The following is a 17289-nucleotide window of genomic DNA, read 5'->3' as shown; positions in this document are numbered from 1 at the left end:
CAGCCTGACTCTGTACATAAGATTAAAACCGTGGAGCGAAGGGCTGCTGGTCTGTTGCGTTGTTCCTTGGAACGAGGAAAAGAAGTAGAAAAAAGTCTTCAAGACTGCATCAATTTGCAAGTATTATGAAGAGTCCTTTTTTTTTTTAAACAAACCGACTCACACTAATTACAGCGTCCAACTCCGACTCCACCCACCCCTCACTTCTAACTACTCTCTCCCTTTTGCATTTGCCTCCTTCGAAAGTACTTGCTTAGTTTTTGGTTTTGCTTTTTAAGGGGTGTTGACCTGGGTCTAGTTCTAGTAAACCGATCCTTCTGGCCGGCGCGGCGATTGGTTAACTGCGCGGCTGACTGACGCGGTGTGGAGAGCGGCTCCCGGCAGCGCGGAGCTGATTGGCTGCGCGCGGGGAGATCCAGGGCTCGGCCACCCGCACACCGCGCACTCGAGCTGCAGCGTCGCAAGTAGGTGCAGCAGCCCGCAGCCCGCCGCGCCGCTGCGAGCCGGGACAGCACTCGGCCCCGCGCGCTCCCCGCCCCGCGCCAGCCCTGCCGCGGCGACCTGCTGCAGCGGAGGACCCCATCGATCGGAGACCCGGGGAGCAGCGCGCAGCCGCCGAGCCGGACGGGGCCCGGCACTGCGCCTTTGTCCCCGGAGGCTCCGGGAAGTTTGCAGCGGGACGCGCGCGTGAAGGCAGCGTGGGCAGCCCCGACGTCGCCGAGCAACATGGGCGTCGGGCGCAGCGCGCGGGGTCGCGGCGGGGCCGCTTCGGGCGTGCTGCTGGCGTTGGCCGCCGCTCTGCTGGCCGCGGGTTCGGCCAGCGAGTACGACTACGTGAGCTTCCAGTCCGACATCGGCTCTTATCAGAGCGGGCGCTTCTACACCAAGCCCCCGCAGTGCGTGGACATCCCGGTGGACCTGAGGCTGTGCCACAACGTGGGCTACAAGAAGATGGTGCTGCCCAACCTGCTGGAGCACGAGACCATGGCAGAGGTGAAGCAGCAGGCCAGCAGCTGGGTGCCGCTGCTCAACAAGAACTGCCACATGGGCACCCAGGTCTTCCTCTGTTCGCTCTTCGCGCCCGTCTGTCTGGACCGGCCCATCTACCCGTGTCGCTGGCTCTGCGAGGCCGTGCGCGACTCGTGCGAGCCGGTCATGCAGTTCTTCGGCTTCTACTGGCCCGAGATGCTCAAATGTGACAAGTTCCCCGAGGGCGACGTCTGCATCGCCATGACCCCGCCCAATACCACCGAAGCCTCTAAGCCCCAAGGTAAGGGTATGCCTTCCCACTCCCGCGAACCCTCGCGCCCATCCGCACTGGCCCAGGGCTGTAGTGGGAGAAAGCCCGGGAACCGCGCACCGCAACCAGCAAGGTGTGCAGACCGGATCCCGAAAGCTTCTGGGAGGCCCAGGCGTCGCTTGGCGCTTCTCCCGCCCCAGGTACTCCGTGATGGCTGGTGAGCCGCGGCCGGGGTGTGTGTGGGAGACCTGGAGCTGCTCTTCCTAAGCTCCAGTCTGGCGTTTTCCATACCTGAAAGAAAGCAAAGCCTAGGTTTTAAATAAAAGAACGTCTATCTCTTCAGAGAGAGAGAGAGAGAGAGAGAGAGAGAGAGAGAGAGAGAGAGAGAGAGAGAGAGAGAGAGAGAGAGAGAGAGAGAGAGAGAGTGTTTGGTGTCCTGTTCCAAAACTGTTAACATCCTAGACAGACACTGCTCCCTTGGAAAACCACTCGCTCAAACTACAAAAACAAACAAACAAACAAACAACCCCAAACGTAACACGGAGGGATTTATTTTCATAAGTTTGTAAACTATTTTTTTTCTCTAAAAACAAAACCATCAACAAGAAATCCTCTCTGCTCAGCTTATCTGCCAGTCGTGTTGCAGATCTGGAAGAGGAAAGAAGTTTAGGAAGCACAACTTCTGTTTCTTCCCCTCTAAATTCAGGCAGCAACCTTGAGTTTAGCAAACCAAGGGGGATGCAAAAACCTCTGGTGCGCCCCCCCCCCCCCAGCCTTGCTTACCCCCTGCCTCTCTCCTTCACACAAATCCTTGGGTAATTAGAAAGATAAAAATGTAATTAGCTCATTGTTTATCTCCTCCTGGAAGGGTGAGGACCTGCAAATTGGGTGCTGCAAATACTGAACCCTGGGGGGCCCGAATTTCTCTTGGGAACCCTGTATTTAAAGGGAAATTTTCATGTGAGAGGGAAAAAGAAAATCTGGAGACTCAAACAAAACCAAACTAGAAACACACACAGAACTCATTCCTGCACCACAGCATGCTGGTGGTCTGAATCCTGACTGTGTTCATTCCTGTGGGTGAGCCCTAGGAGTATATAACATATTCTTGTCCAGTGGCCCTTGTCACAGAAGTGGGCACCTCCCGGCCATTTCTGACGGGGAGACTTTACTTATCTTCAAGTGTTGGGTGTCTTGGCTTTCTGAGGCAGGGTCTTAGTCTCTTGGTGTTCAGCCCAGGCTGGTCTTGAACACAAATTCCTCCTGTTTCAGTCTCCTCAGTTCTAGGATTACAGGAGTGCATGCACTGCCAAGTGCCTCTTGTTGGTGCCTCATTTTGCTGCCCCAGAGTGAGGACTGGGGTAGGCATGAGGAAAGTCTGAAGGCTCCTATTCATTCTAGGAAGGAAGGTAGGTCCAAAGTGATTGCCCTTGTCTGGCGTGGGCCCCAGCCTGTAAGGTAAATGGTAGCCCGGGGCACCTCTGTCCTCAGGGCTAGTATGTGTAGCCATTTGAGGTGGCTCACTGGGGGTTGAGCATTTCCCTAGGCCAGCACTGTGCTTTCAATCCCCATTGAGCTGTCCTCCCCTCCTACCTCCTCAGTCCCCTGCAGACCTCAGCTTCCTTTCTAGCTCCTGCCTTCCCGGAGAGCCTGTGGCCAACTTTGCTTGAATTCTGTCCATTCCCCATGGCCACTGATGGATTACCCTTTGCTGGGGCCATTGGTTGGGCTTAAAGTGGATGGACGCCTTGTGAGAAACAGTTTTGTGTGAAGGGTCTGATGTTTGCGGGCAAGAGGACCAGATTTTGTGTGTGTGTGTGTGTGTGTGTGTGTGTGTGTGTGTGTGTGTGTTGCTGTTTCTGAGGGAGAGGTCACACAAACAAATGCCTTCAAGAGACGGGCAGGGCAAGGGTACACTCAACTCACCCTCTACTCATTTATGGGTGCCTCTGTGTGGTTCTGTGTATCTGGCTCCTCCTTGTCCCGTGCTCAGATGGAGGAATTCTTTGTTGAATCAAGGTGTGTGTGTGTGTGTGTGTGTGTGTGTGTGTGTGTGTGTGTGTGTGTGTGTGATGTGTCTTATCTGGCAGGCTTTATCTGGGTAGGCTGGCTTTCTCTTAAGTGATTTTGATCTCCAGAGAGACATCACTAGGAGGGTGTCCTGCACGATGGGTACCCACGTTTGCCCCACAGGACTGTCTGTCAGTCGAGTGTTACGCTGTTTAGGGAAAAGGTTAAGACGGGTTACACTACTGGTCCTCAAAACCTTAGGCTGGTGGCTCTGGAACAAGCCCTGGCACTTTGGGATGATAGTAAGTTCCACACAGGTGCCTTGTTCTGTTCCTCGTCTATCCTGTACCCCTAATACGGAGATCTAAAATTTCAACATAGCACTACATCTTCGAGTAAGCTTGGACACAGGTTTTGGGAGGATAGGCGAGCTCCTTGTTATTAAAGGTAAGTCCAATCCTGAGTAATGAGCCAAAGACTTTTTTTTTCCTCCCTCTCTTTCAAACAGTGGCTGCTCCCGGTACCCTAGCTTCTGTCAGGAAAAGCAATTATGCTGTCCGTCCCAGGAAACTGACTTTTAAGTCTTGGACATACATTACATTCATTTAATAAATGGTCGCTCTCCTTCCCTGCCGGGTTTCACTAAGTTGGGAGAGCGAGCCTGTCTTGTTTGGTCCTGTTGTTTAGACATGCTGTGCATTAAATCAGCCAGGTTAAGTCACAGACTGGAGAGGCCAGGGAGCCCTGACTTCTCCCTGACTCTCTGTTATGGGACTTCCTCCTCTCTTAGTGAACTGGCTGCCCAGGGAAAATCAATCTCTCTGCCTCCGCCTCTCCCTTCCCCTCACCCCTCTCCCAGCTCCTTTCCCCCACTCTCTCCCTATACACATTGATTTTTCACAAAGCAATCTTAGTCCTGGCTTCAGCATTGGCCTTTCCCCTTCCACTTCCTCATAACCAATAAGGAAATACAAAACCTTTAAGTCTTTCATTCATTGGCTTCACACTTTACTGTCATGATTTGGTTTACCTGTCCAATGGAAGTCTCAGTTGGTTGCTTCTGTGAGGCAGCCTTGCAGGGCCCCAGACACACACAAGGGGCAGAGATTAATATTGCATTACACACTCTCCTCTCTCTAGCGAGAGCTGCTCAACTCTTGGCTGGAAGTACTGAGAAGACGGAAAGCCATGTTGAGAATACACTGTGATCCACCCATCACTCTGCACCCCCTGGCTCCCCAGAAGCCACTGAGAGTGCTTGCAGGCTGGGCTCAACCCACAGGCTGAAACCTCTTGTCCTGTTGGAGTGCAAAGCCTGGAAATGCCAGTAGAGTTTTGGGGTGTATGAAGGAGACCTAGAATGCCTTGTTCAACGTTTTATACCTTGAACTTTGCAATGTGATAACTTCTACTTGGAGAAGGAGGAGGAGGAGGAGGAGGGAGGAGAAGGAGAAGGAGAAGGAGAAGGAGAAGGAGAAGGAGAAGGAGAAGGAGAAGGAGAAGGAGAAGGAGAAGGAGAAGGAGAAGGAGAAGAAGAAGAAGAAGAAGAAGAAGAAGAAGAAGAAGAAGAAGAAGAAGAAGAAGAAGAAGAAAGAAGGAAGAAACAGCAACCACAAAAACAGAGAGGAAACCCAAACACAGAGTTCATTTTCCTATTATAGGTCACTTGGTTCTGTCTACAACTTCCCTTCCTTTTTCTTTCTTACTTTACATGGAAAGCAGATACCACGATGGAGATTTCTGGGAAAGAGGCTTGCTTGTTTGTTTGTTTGTTTTTATTCAGAAACGTTACTTCCAGAACCCAATCACAAGCTCTGGTGTATTTCTAACATCTGGCCCAACAGAGGCTTGCATAGTTTGTACTGTGCTTCCTTCTGCTCCTAAAATTTGTAAGGCAGCTGCCAGAGTGTGGTCCATGTGGGAGAGAAACTGGCTGATACAGACTGGAGATGTGTTCCCAGCCTTGGAGGGAGCAGGCTGGGGAGCAGCAGGGCCTGAGGGTTCCCATTTCATAGCCTGAGCCCTGTGTGTGTGTGTGTGTGTGTGTGTGTGTGTGTGTGTGTGTGTGTGCAGGGGGCGGGTGCGGAGGGGGAGGGATCAGAGCCGGTGTTGGTGAACCCATATGGGATGGGATAAGAAAGTCCCAGTGAGCATAGGTGTTCAGCACACCGAACCTCCCTTTGGCTTCTGTTTTAGGGTGACTCCTTTGGGCTTCAGCTAGGGTCTGGCCTCCAGTGACCACAGTGCTGAGAGTGGACCATGCTTAGGCTTTCTAGACCATTAGTAAGCTGGACATTGTTTGGTAGACAGTGAACAGTGAGGAGGAGGAGGAATTCCACCCTTGGAGGAGTCTCCTATAAACACATTATCTCTGCCCTTCCAAAGAGGCCTCTGAAGCCTCTTTCTATGGGGGTCTAGCTGCCTCCCAGTGGCTTGCGGCATGTACGCACGCACGCATGCACATACGGATTTCTTCAAAGCACTTAATGAAAGACCATCCAAAGGGTTTCCTCCCTTGGCCAGCTCTGCCCTCCATTTGGTGGCTCTTGCTAGTTCCTTCCCTCCTCTCCCCTCCCCTCCCCTCCCCCACCCCACAGCCTGTTCTTTTTGGAGTCCCTATGGCACTTCAGGGCCCTGAGCTTGAGTAATTGAGTATTGCTGTTCTCTTGGTCCTAGAGACCTGGTCAAATTGATGGGCTGTCTTGTTCAGAATCTGCCGATAAGGAGGGGTCAGAATCAGAGAGCGCTAGATAAAGTGGAGGAGGAAGAACTAGAGACAGGTCCTGAGAAGATCTGTTTTGGGTTTTAAGCCAGCCGGGTTTGTGTGTGTGTGTGTGTGTGTGTGTGTGTGTGTGTGTGTGTGTGTGTGTTTGTTTTGTTTTGTTTTGCTTTTTTTCCTTTCAGGTACTCACAGCAGCTTGGATCTGCCCCTACCTACCTCAAATAGCAGTAGATTAAATAACCGTCACATTCAGTGTATCTAAGCTGAAATGTTTGATGAAAGCATTCATCTGCCTCCACATTAGGTTCTGAGTTCAGGACCCCTTCACTGTTACTCACAAGAAGCCTTTCAGGAGCCGCAGAAGACCTCTAGATCTTGTTAGCCTGGCCTGTTGTCCGGGGTCCCCATCACCACGGCTTATAGCTCTTGTTTCTGCTTGGTTTCTCTTGCTAGGTACAACCGTGTGTCCTCCATGCGACAACGAGTTGAAGTCAGAGGCCATCATTGAACATCTCTGTGCAAGCGAGTTTGGTAAGACCAAGTTCCAGCCTCATGGGGGGCGTTGGAATCCCTGCCTTTCCCTGTCCCACATCTCAACCTCCCCCCAACCCCCACCCCTGCAGACATAAGCCAATGGGAACATCTTGTTTGAGCTTCACATCTTCTGCCTCGTTCCTCTCATTTTCTTTCTTAGGCAAAATGAAGTCTGTCTAGGCAGAGTAAGCATGGATCATCTTTTGTCCATGGCTGTCCCGGAACTCACTCTGTAGACCAGGCTAGCCTTAAACTTAGAGATCTGCCTGCCTCTGCCTCCCAAGGGCTGAGATTAAAGACGTGTGCCACTATGCCCAGCTTGGACCATCTTTTCTTAAAGTTAGACTGCTTATGCCTCTGTGTTTCAGAGTTTGGGGAACCTTCTTTAATGGCAGAGGGATGAAGACTTAGGGACAGGGATGAAGCTAAGGTGCTAGACTGTAGAGTTCTCTTCACCTGCTGCGGAAGCAGCCCTGACTTGGCTCTTTCTCTATGGTTTGATTTTTATATTCACCCCTAGATGTCAGCACTACTCTACCATGGACTGAAATGGCCCGGGGTGGGTGGGGTGCCTTCCCAGGATGTGACAGAGAGGGGATAGCCTGGGCTAGGGAGCAAATCCAGGCCCCTCCTAGGATGGCCACTCTGGCCAACAGGAAAACCCAGTGACTTCTGACCTCTGAGAAGGAGCCCACTCCCTCCTTCTCTTGGTCTCCCTTGCTGGACGCAGAGCAGCAGCCAGGGCCAGGACCATTTTACTGAAGGACAGATTCGGGCTGATGCTTGCAGTTCTGGGGTGGATTTCTCCTAGCTTCTTAGAAGAGAAGGGATAAAGGTAGGTGGCGTGAGTCTTCATGTCGTCCAGAGCCGCTCTGTTTTCATTAACCTGACATGATAAAGCACAGAGCCAATCTGATACTGTGAAGTGCTGTGCTCCAGTGAGCTCCACACGCGTGTGCGGACACGCGCAAGCCCAGGGAGCTCGTGTATCCTGGTACACATCTTCTCCTGTTCGTGTGGTTGCTGGGGATTCCACGTGGGTTGTCAGGCTTGGTTCCTCACTGAGCCTATGGGCCACACATTCTTAAAAAGCTATGTTTATTTCTGATGGCTTTAATTTTGTTATCATGTGTTTATATTTGTCTCATTTGTTATCCAGAGGGCAGTAGTATGTGTAAGAAAAACACCCGGTTTCTGCTACATTTTGTTGCTTGTGTAAGTCATACCCTTTTTTTCTTATTGTCTCTTTAAAATTTTTTAATACTTTTAAAAAACAAACAAACAAACAAAAACAGTCCTGGATATAGCCCAGGATGGCCTTTCACTGGCTATGTAGCACAGGCTAGATTCAGACTCTACATCTTTTTACATCTACTTCCCTATGTTGGGAATACAGGTACAGGCCACCATACCATACACCTAGAGTTTTATTTCGAATTCATTTAAAATATGAGCAAGAAATTGGGTATGGTGGTGCCTATCTATAATCTCAGCACTTGGGGGTGGAAGAGACAGGAAGAGCTTAAGTTTGAGACCAGTCTGGGCTACATAGCCAGGCCTGTATCAACAAGCAAGTTATGGATGGTATATGTGTACATATACCACAAAAAGTCGCTCCTGTCTTGATGTTAAGTATCTATTCTTGCCTCAGGAGGTGCCCCAAACTGGGCCCAGGCCAGTGTGTGGGTACATAGCCCTGTATTGTTGCAGCTGCAAGCTTTTTATCCATAAAGACAGGCACCCGGTCCTTCCCAATGATAAACCTGGAAGGAAGAGAAACAAGAGGGTGAATAGAATCTGAAAGGAGCCCTGACAGGAAGCCTTTTGTTCCATGGGGGAGGGCTGGAAGAATCTCAGAGGCTCCCCAGGAGGCCTAAAGAAGAAGTTGTTCTTCCCAAGTCATCTATCTTAGAGATGGTGAACCACAGTGCTCACATTTACCAGTTGCCCTGACATGGTGTGAGTCTGGGGAAAGATCTCAGATGGAGCCCAGAGTGTCAGGCTCTGCCGGATGCCCCATGTTTGTGGACTTAATCAGGTTCAGAGACATGTGATAGAAAGCCCTAGAACTGAAGGAATGGAGGTGATTGGCCGGGACTGACTTCCTGTGTGTGGGTTCGAGTCTTTATCTGTATGTATCCTTTTACTTAACGTTTATTGAGCAGAATGAATTCTGCTGGCCACCGGTCCAAATATACCTACCTAGACTAAGTTAAAATTTAACTTTAGACTTTGAAATCCCTACTAGACATCAATCCCCGATTTTCTAGGGAGTGGCGGTTTTCCTTTGGAGCAGAGGTTATAGGAATTAAAAGGCCAAAGCCAGTGCAGCCTTGTTGAGAAAGGAGATGTAGATCCAGGATCTTTGTCTGGAACTTATCAAACCCAAATCGTCATTAATTCTCCCTGCCCCGTTCTCTCACTCCCATCCCCAAATTTTGTCCCTTGGGGGTTTCGCAGATACATTTGGAAGTCAAGGGCTACAAGCCTTCGGGAGAACCTGACATGGAAAGGTTGGCTTTCTAATGAAGGCAGAAGTCCAGAGGATGTGCCTCAACTTACCTTTGCTGGTCACTCCCCTACTGCAGTAGGTTCCAGCCAAGCCAGCAGCCCCCAGGCCACTACTTAAAGGAGTGCCTCTTAATCAATAACCAGTCAGGCTCGGTGGTCCAGAGCGATGGGCTATTTAATGTCATCCTGTAACTCTAAAAGTATTTTCTTCTTAGGTTCATGAGGTCCCCCGAGACCTTGCATACGGTTCATTTTACGAAATCCACCCAATGATGCTGAAGGATCTGCCCTTCTCCCTTGGCGTACTCTGACTCATGGAGGGGCTTCTTCCTCTCCTATAAGATGGAAAACATCGACTACGGCACACAGGTGCCTGTGTGTGCACGGTGAACGCTGGATGTGCCAGGCTTTTCTGAGGGAGAGGAGAGCAGTTCTTGGCTTTTTTGTTTATAAGATTTTTAGAAAATGATAAATAGGATATTCTCTCTCTCTCTCTCTCTCTCTCTCTCTCTCTCTCTGTCTCTCTCTCTCTCTCTCTCTCTCTCTCTCTCTCTGTGGGGACTGAGCTTAGCCCTGCCCTTTTGAGCGCCCCTGCAGAATGCAGCCTTGTTGAGAAACTTGTTGCTTAGCTCGGTTCATTTCAAGGAAGAGAGGCAGTCAGCCACACTGATGGGATTCAGTTAGAAAACAAAAGCCGCTGACAATGCAAGCTAACACAAGGCAAAGAATGTTTGACTCCCCACTCCAGGGATCAAGCTTTGTATTAAGTGGCCCTGGTGTCCCCAGTGGGAAGATACCGGTTGCTGGAAAGCATTGTGTGAGAGGGTGTGCTCCTTAGGGGCGAGCACACACTCTTACTTTCTTTCTCGCTCTCCCTTCACATCCTAGTACTCTCATCACCAGCGTGGAGCTGGACATGCTGAGCCTGCTACCTTCCCCACTGGATGTTGCATTTTTCAACCCTATGGCCTGTCTGCCTTGTGCACTCTACCCTCTCGGTGCAGGGCACATATTTTCCCCCCGCATAACAGGCAAAAACAACAGCAGAAAGTGTGCATGTGCGGATGCTCAGGAATGCAGCCAGATCAGCCTGGATCAGGCTGCAGAAATGGGGAGCCCATGGTTAGCTGACGCAAAGCCTTTGGCCTCAAAATGGTGGTCACCCTGCCTGCTGCACTACAATGACTGGGTGCTGTGCTCAGTTCTTCAAGAGGCCAGCGTAGCATTTGCAAGCTTCTACATTGACAACCTTAGTGTTAAAAGCTCATGCCTACAGCTCTCTCTCTCTCTCTCTTTCTCTCTCTCTCTCAATTCATTTATCTCAGGGAGATGCTAATCTGGTTCATAGCCACTGTGGGTTTTTTATTTCACTTCCAACCACTTTGGTTCTTTTCTGCTTCCAGTGAGTGCCCATAGGCCTTTCTGTAGCATCCTTGGGATGCTACATTACCCCAAAGAAGCAGGGTGCGTCCCTTGTACTGGAGTCTTTACATTTGGGACCTGAGAGTTCTTGTTCAGCCCTGTGTTTGTGTTTCCTTTACTCGGAAAAAAAAAAAAAGGTTTCTTTGCCTCCTGAAATTTTCCTTGCCCTCTGAGAGAATATCTTCCCTCCGTTTGTTTACATGTTTCCTCAAAGAGAAAAACTGTACCTGGCAATAGGTAAAATTAGTCAAACGGGAAAGGAGAAGAAATCTTCTCCAGCCAGCACTGGGAATGTTTCCTAGAAGTATTCCCCCCTGGTCCTGCTCTCTGTGCATCTGTTCTCTGCCTCAGGAATCTCTCAAGCTACGTTGGCTGAGCCGCTGTTGTAACTTCGCTGAAAGGCAGTTCGCTCTCTAAAAAAAAAAAAGTCAGCTCAGAACTTTCCAAACTAAACTTTAGGTTTCCTCTTGGATATGGGGGAGACCAGCTGCCAGCCCCGCAATTATAGCAGCACAGCTGCATGAGAGCAGGCTCTGTGTCTGGGGCCATATTTACCTTCCGCGTGATTAATGGATGCTCTATCTGCCTGTACCACCGACAAAGGACGCGCTAACTTCATGGCTAACGTGTGAGGAAAATCCGAGCCTTAGAACAAAATAAGGTCCGTTTATGCTTTTAAATAGTCCCTGGACAGTGTCTCACACACAGCAGGCACACAGGAAAGGAGAGCATCCCTCCAAGTGGATACGTGTAATTTGTTGTTAAGTCGACAGGAAACAACATGCATGGTTTGAGTGACCTGGCCTAGTTCGTTCAAAGTAAAACCAAATAGACACAAGGGAAACCATGTAAGGGGAAACAGCTTGGGGCACCCAGAACATGGGTCTCACCCGTACTCTCTGAGCTTGGGACAGTTGTCAAGTGTCCCAAGTGCAGGAAACTGTGTTTGGTCCTTAGATCCAAGCACTATATTGGTGTAATAGGGCTCACAGCCTGCATCTCATCTCAACCAGGCTTCCTAGGCATGGAGTTGGGCATCTGTGTTGAAACTGTGCTGAACTCAAAACCCAGAAAGCTGTCTGGGGGTCCTGTAGCTGATAGCATTGCCTACTTATCTGTGATCACAAGTCGGGAGAGTTAGTATAAAGGTTTGAGACCCAAGGGACTGCCCAAGGAGCCAGGGCCTAGGCAGGAGAGTAGCCAGGTTCAGGTCACACGTTGAGGGACCAAGAGGAAAAGCTGTAAAGAGCCAATGTTCTCATCCAGTGAGCAAGGCGTACCTTCCTCTGTTACTGATTCTTGACTTGGCAGGAAGATGTTAAGGCAAATGTCATAGAGCGTCACGTCACCTTCAAACTGTGAACCCCAGGATGGGGCTACTGTACCCTCTGGGGGCAGAGTCACATCGTTTGGGTCGTTCGTTGCTGTGTGTGGGCCCTGCCATGCTAAGCAAGCCTCTCCAACTCTCTGTGCTTCAGTTTCCCCTATCGAGATGGTAGGTGATACCCGGGTGCAGATTCGGTGAGAAGCAGAGGAGATGAAATGTTCAGTAGCCTTTGAGCTGGACTCGAGCTCATTTTGTTGCCTTGGTTTTTTTCTTTTCTTTTTTTTTAAAGCAGATCTGTCTTGAGTGAGTGGGGCCTTCATGGCTTTAACCCCAAGTTAGTAAGAGGTGACTTTTAGAAGCTGTAGCACATTTGCTGTTTATTATTATTAATTATTATTATTATTATTATTATTATTCTTTAAATCAAACCCAATTCTCTCTTGAACCTTTTACCCTCTTCATGCTGGGATGTACAGGCTACATTTGCTTGCCTTACAGATGAAGGTATGTGCCCAGATATCTTAGGACTTGTGAATGCCTAGTCTCTAGTTAAATCTAGTTATGACAACATGAATGGTTTGAGGGGAATACCCTGGGACCAGCCCTTCCCATGCAACTCCATCTAGAAGTCTTTGGCAAGTACCGTCCTCTGCATGCTGAGATACCCTGGTCTTGAGTACTCCGACCACTTGCAGAGCTTCCTCCGTTTGCTATGATGGCATACTTAATAGATGTCTTCCTGTTTCAGGTGTTTCTAAGTGTTCAGTCAGTGGAGTTAAGTACATTGTGGAGGGAACATGACCAGGTCTGTCTCTGGAGTTCTCATTACCTGCCCTGAAACTTTGTGCCCATTAAATAATAATCACTCCCCTTCCCCTTCCGCCCCTGCCAAACACCGTTCCTCCGTGCTTTCTTGACGAATGTGACTACTCACGGAGCTTCAGGGCAATGGATCAGACAGTATTCATCTGTGCGTTTGGCCTACCTTACGAAAGTCCGACGTCCTCTCTCCTTTTACTATATGATGGCTATTATATATATATATATTTACTATATATGGCTATTATATATATGTGTGTGTTATTATATATAACAGTCATGGGTAAGGTGATCAAGGAGGATTTGCTCTCAGATGTCATCTTTCAAAGCCCTTCTGATGGGTGACAGAGGAGGACAGATAGGGGACAAGCTGGGATGTGGGGAAAACCTAAGCTGCTTCTGTCTTTGAGTGCTGGGTGGCTCACTGGGAACAATTTGTCACAGAAAAGGTAGTCTGAGTTGGGTGGAACCTCAAAGACCAACCAGTCCCATGCCCTCCCTTTATAGACTAAAAAGCAAGAGAAAGGCTAACTGACCCGGTCTGGATCCCTGACATCTTTCCTTTGCTAGGACTTGCTGGGCAGCAAGCTAGGTGACACCTTCTGGTCTCACTTTCTCACCCTTGCGTGCCCATCACCTCCTATCCTGTCAAGATGCTGAGCTCTTTGGCAGGGAGACAGAATGCTCCCTTGCTGTGGACTTAGAATGCCCTGCGACTTACACAGAGGAGGTGCTCAACCATTGGTGGCTTTCTTCTTAGTGGAGAGGCCAAGCTGACTGAGCCAGACAGACTTGGGTTAACTCGAAACCCTTTAAGCTGGGCCACCACAAGGAAGTCTCTCAACCTCCCTGCGCCCGCCCGCCCGCTTCTCAAATGGTAATTACAACATTATGTTGTTCAGAGAACCGAATTAATCAAGTCGATTAATTAATTCCATTTCCTGGACTATGGAAGCCATAGCAATGTTCACTTAATGCAAAGAACCAGTTTAGGATGGAACTCAGTCTAGGGAAGGAGAATTCTCATGAAACCATCCTGTTGGGGAAAAAAAGAGAAAACTTAAAACAAAAAACTCTGAATGATTAAGAAACACAATGGAATATCTAGGTGATTCTCCGTTTAGCAGAAGGTTTTTATGAGGTAGTTTGGGAAACTTACAGGATTGTGTTGCTTCAAGATACCACAGTTAAACAAACCAAGCAGGAACAGGCAGCCCCACCCCTCCCCCAAGCCTCAGACCCTCTCTCTTCTAGAAGTGAAGGAGATCCGGGAGCTTGCTTTAGATGACACCTTTCAGTCATGCAGCTGGAAGCCGCCAGACAATTATAACCCAGTCTACAGCAGGTCCAGGGCACGCCCACTGAAGTTGTCTTTTGTGTCAATGTGCTTGTGAGAAATCTTATCCGTAATATATTCCACTCATAATTTATTGGGGTCTGTTTCAGAGAGATTTGAGAGCCCCTTTTGTGTTGGGGCACCTCCCTCTCCCTCCCCTTTTTTTTTCTCAAGCAGTATTCCAGTCCGGGGGTTCCTTTTCAAACCGGTTCCTTGTGCCACTCAGCCCCACAAATAGGCTACATTCAGAAGAAAAGGGCCTTGAGATATTGGTAGGTTTCATCCAGTTTTGCAGAAACGAGCCAAAAGCTTCAATCTGTATTTTTTTTCCTTAAAAAAGGAGAACAAATGGCCTAAGAAATGTCAGACCCTTGCCCTGCCCCAACCTGCTTAGAGCAGCCAATTAAACACGCATTAGCTTTGCAAGACTTCTCAAAGGCTGTGGCTTATGCTTGAGATCTTTGTTTAGTCTTTCAGGAACACTGTCACACGGATGATTTATCAAAGAAAGTTGTTTCTCTGGCAGTAAAATAAACTCTGGGCCTGCTCAGACTAAGATTTCCCGTGAATTTCTACCAAGGTAAACAGTGGTAACAGGCAGGTTGCACAGTCTGTGTGAAAGCCAGACACATACGATAAATATTTGAACTATGGCTTTGCCGTGTAAGAGGCCCTGCCTGTCACTAGAGCTGTCACTCCGGCCTGCCTGAGAAGACCTGGCTCTGCTTGTCTTGCTGTTTGTAGGAGCTGCCCTCAGTCACATCAGCTTTCCTGGTCTGAGTGCCACTTAGTGCTGGCACTTGGGACTTCCTGGTTCTGGGAGGGGCAGGTCTCAGGATGGCCTCCTTTGAGGGAAGTGAACCAGAAGCAGCCAGCTTAGGTTTCTTTGAAACAGGCATTTATTGAGTCAAACGAGTAGGGGGTGGTGGTGGTGGTGGTGGTTGTATTGAATGATTTGGAAGCTGGGCCCTGTGCATGGGAGGACTTGTTGAAAACACGTTCTGCATTCTGCCCAGTTTGAATTCTAGTGGGGGAAAAAAAGGCAGATACTGGGGTTTCCTCCTTTGCTTCCTGGTGGTTTTTAAGGGGTCGGCTTAGGGATGTAGAGGCACAGAAGCCAGTGCCCAAGATGTGTTGAAATGACAGAGTGAACGAACAGAAAGCCCTGAAGTCCTTTCCAGGGAAGACGTAGCCTTAACTGCTCACACAGTTGTACTAGCTACTTTATCGCCGTGACTCAAGCCCTGAGAGAAACAATGTAACGGAGGAAAGGGAGAGGTGTGCTTTGCCTGGTGGTCTCAGGGTTTAACCCATGTCTACTTGGCTCCGTGCACTTGGGCAGAGAGCATCATGGTGGGGGGAATGTGAGGCAGAGGAAGATACATCATGGCAGACATGTATGTAATCTAGTTCCACCTCCCCAAGTTCCCACGGCCTCCAAAGTAGCACCACCAGCGAGGACCCTGCTATCAGACAGGAGTCTGCAGGGGATATGTGGTGTCCTTGGAAGCAGCAGCTAATTGTGGGGGACCAGAGATGGAGGCTGCTCGTTCTGTGGCTGTCGAAGCTGCTGGGAGCCATAGGGTCACACTGGCTTTGAAAGGGACTGCTGGGAAGAACCAGTTTGAGAAGTGGGGTGAGCCGATCCTTTAACTTAGGCTTCGAGAGGCTTGAGGGAAAGTGAGCACTTTGGGGGTAAGGTCTAGGCTCAGGGACACAGTGCTCGCACTTGAGGCAGTTTGGCCTTGGTCCCCCACAGACTCCGTGAGACAAGGCTGTTCCTTAGGTCTGAGTCTCAGGTAAGAGACATTTACATTTAGGGGAATAAAGGACCATTTTCTTCAGGGCAGGAATTAAGGGAAATTATTTACAAATTCTGAAAGGATGTTGTGAGCTGGGAAGAGGTGCCAAGAGAGTCCTTTGGTCCTGGTGAAAAATGTGGAGTCGGTTTTCCGAAACTGAATTCTTTCTCACTCAGGCAGGATTAGGGGATTTCTCTTGCTATCCCTGTCTTTCTATCAGCCGCCTCCACACAATATTTCCTCTTGGGACTGTCTCAGGGGTGTCTTTCTTGCGTGCATGTTTGGAATTAATTCCTACGGTGTTTTCCTGGATATCCATTCAGTTTGGGGAAGTGGTGTGGATGGAGGGAATCTCAATGTCTGGGGCCTCGGAATGAGAAGGGCCAGATGCGCGTGCTTTTAACCCCTATACACAGCCGCTTCCACATAGCATGATCCATCCCTCGAGGCGTCACCAGCCTGTCATGTGTGGCCCTCAGACTCACAGGCTACACTCACCCATCCCCAGCTGCCTTTGCTCCCAGCTCCACAACGGGGGGATTCATTTCTAGCCACGATATAATGGAGAGGACCCTGGCCGGTAAGACCAGCCAGGCCACCAGGGTCTCTGTGCCCTAATCACTTCTGATAAGTGATAGCAGTTTCATCTCTCAGGCCTGAAGGTTTTCTATGGGGTTTAGAGAAACGCAGAGGATTTCTGTAGCTACTGATCAGAGTTAAGAACAGGGAAGAAGAAGGGTATTCCTGGGTTCAGGGGTCAAGGTCAAGGAGAGGGATTTGGGACCCCAACAAATAATAGTGCTGGAGTAGCAAAACCAAAATCAGAAGAAAAATATGTGAAGAATGTTAGCCATGGCCTAAGTGGAGATGCCACCCAGGTGTGGCTTGGAGGTAGGAAGTGAGAAGGGACACCAAGCAGTGCTTGTTAGCTCTGGACAAGGTCTTGGGGTATAGGAGGACAAGACTGAACCCCCGCAGGAAGTCTCTAGCCTCCAAGTGACCCACTGAGGTTCCCTGCAAGGAAGTGGCTTTGGTTCCTCCATCCCCTCCAGATGCAGAGGAGCTAGGAGGCTCTTCCAAGGGCCAGGTGTTGATATGGGCTGCCTTTCAGATCGAGAGTTCTTCACTTAACAGGTATCCATTCAAATACAGGCTCAGGGTGTGTGGGCTTCTTATGCAAATCTAAGCATCCAAGGAGGGAGTTCACGCCTATGCAGATTGCATTGAGTCCAGAATCTCTTTCAGAGATCTTTCCATATCTGCAGAGTTTGGAAGCATCCTCTAAAAGATATTTGATTATGCGGAAGGAAGTGTTTGTATCACCTCTCCGGAGGATGTGGGGTCTTTCCGATCAGGCAGGCAGCTAGAGAGATGGCCCTGCTGATTGAAAAGCAGCCACAGTCAAAATCTTGGTGAGGGAGGTGAAATCTCTGTTGTCCAAGAGCCAGTTCTTACCTTTGTAAATGTGTACAGGTTGGAGAGGTTGTAGTGAGAAAATACTTTTATGTCATATGATGTCCTTTAATCTCTGTAAGGATTGAGAAGCCTTGGGGAGACCTGTCTTGA

At 49.3% G+C, this 17289-nt stretch overlaps 1 protein-coding gene across 1 annotated transcript in view; it reads left to right on the top strand.

Moving 5' to 3' along the window:
- Positions 1–399: 399 nt before the first annotated feature.
- The window catches only part of Sfrp1 (secreted frizzled related protein 1), a 35809-nt gene continuing 18919 nt past the window's right edge, over positions 400–17289 (top strand). The window contains exons 1-2 of the mRNA XM_085844063.1: positions 400–1270; positions 6426–6503. Of these exons, the coding sequence (XP_085700189.1) occupies positions 727–1270; positions 6426–6503 (622 nt within the window). The 5' untranslated portion in view covers positions 400–726. The remainder of the gene's footprint in view (positions 1271–6425; positions 6504–17289) is intronic.

The sequence above is a fragment of the Mus caroli genome, unplaced genomic scaffold (assembly GCF_978045245.1).
Source record: "Mus caroli unplaced genomic scaffold, Mus_caroli_1 scaffold_10, whole genome shotgun sequence".
NCBI lineage: Eukaryota > Metazoa > Chordata > Mammalia > Rodentia > Muridae > Mus > Mus caroli.
Note: the sequence above shows the minus strand (reverse complement) of the source record. Positions and strands in the feature narration are given on the sequence as shown.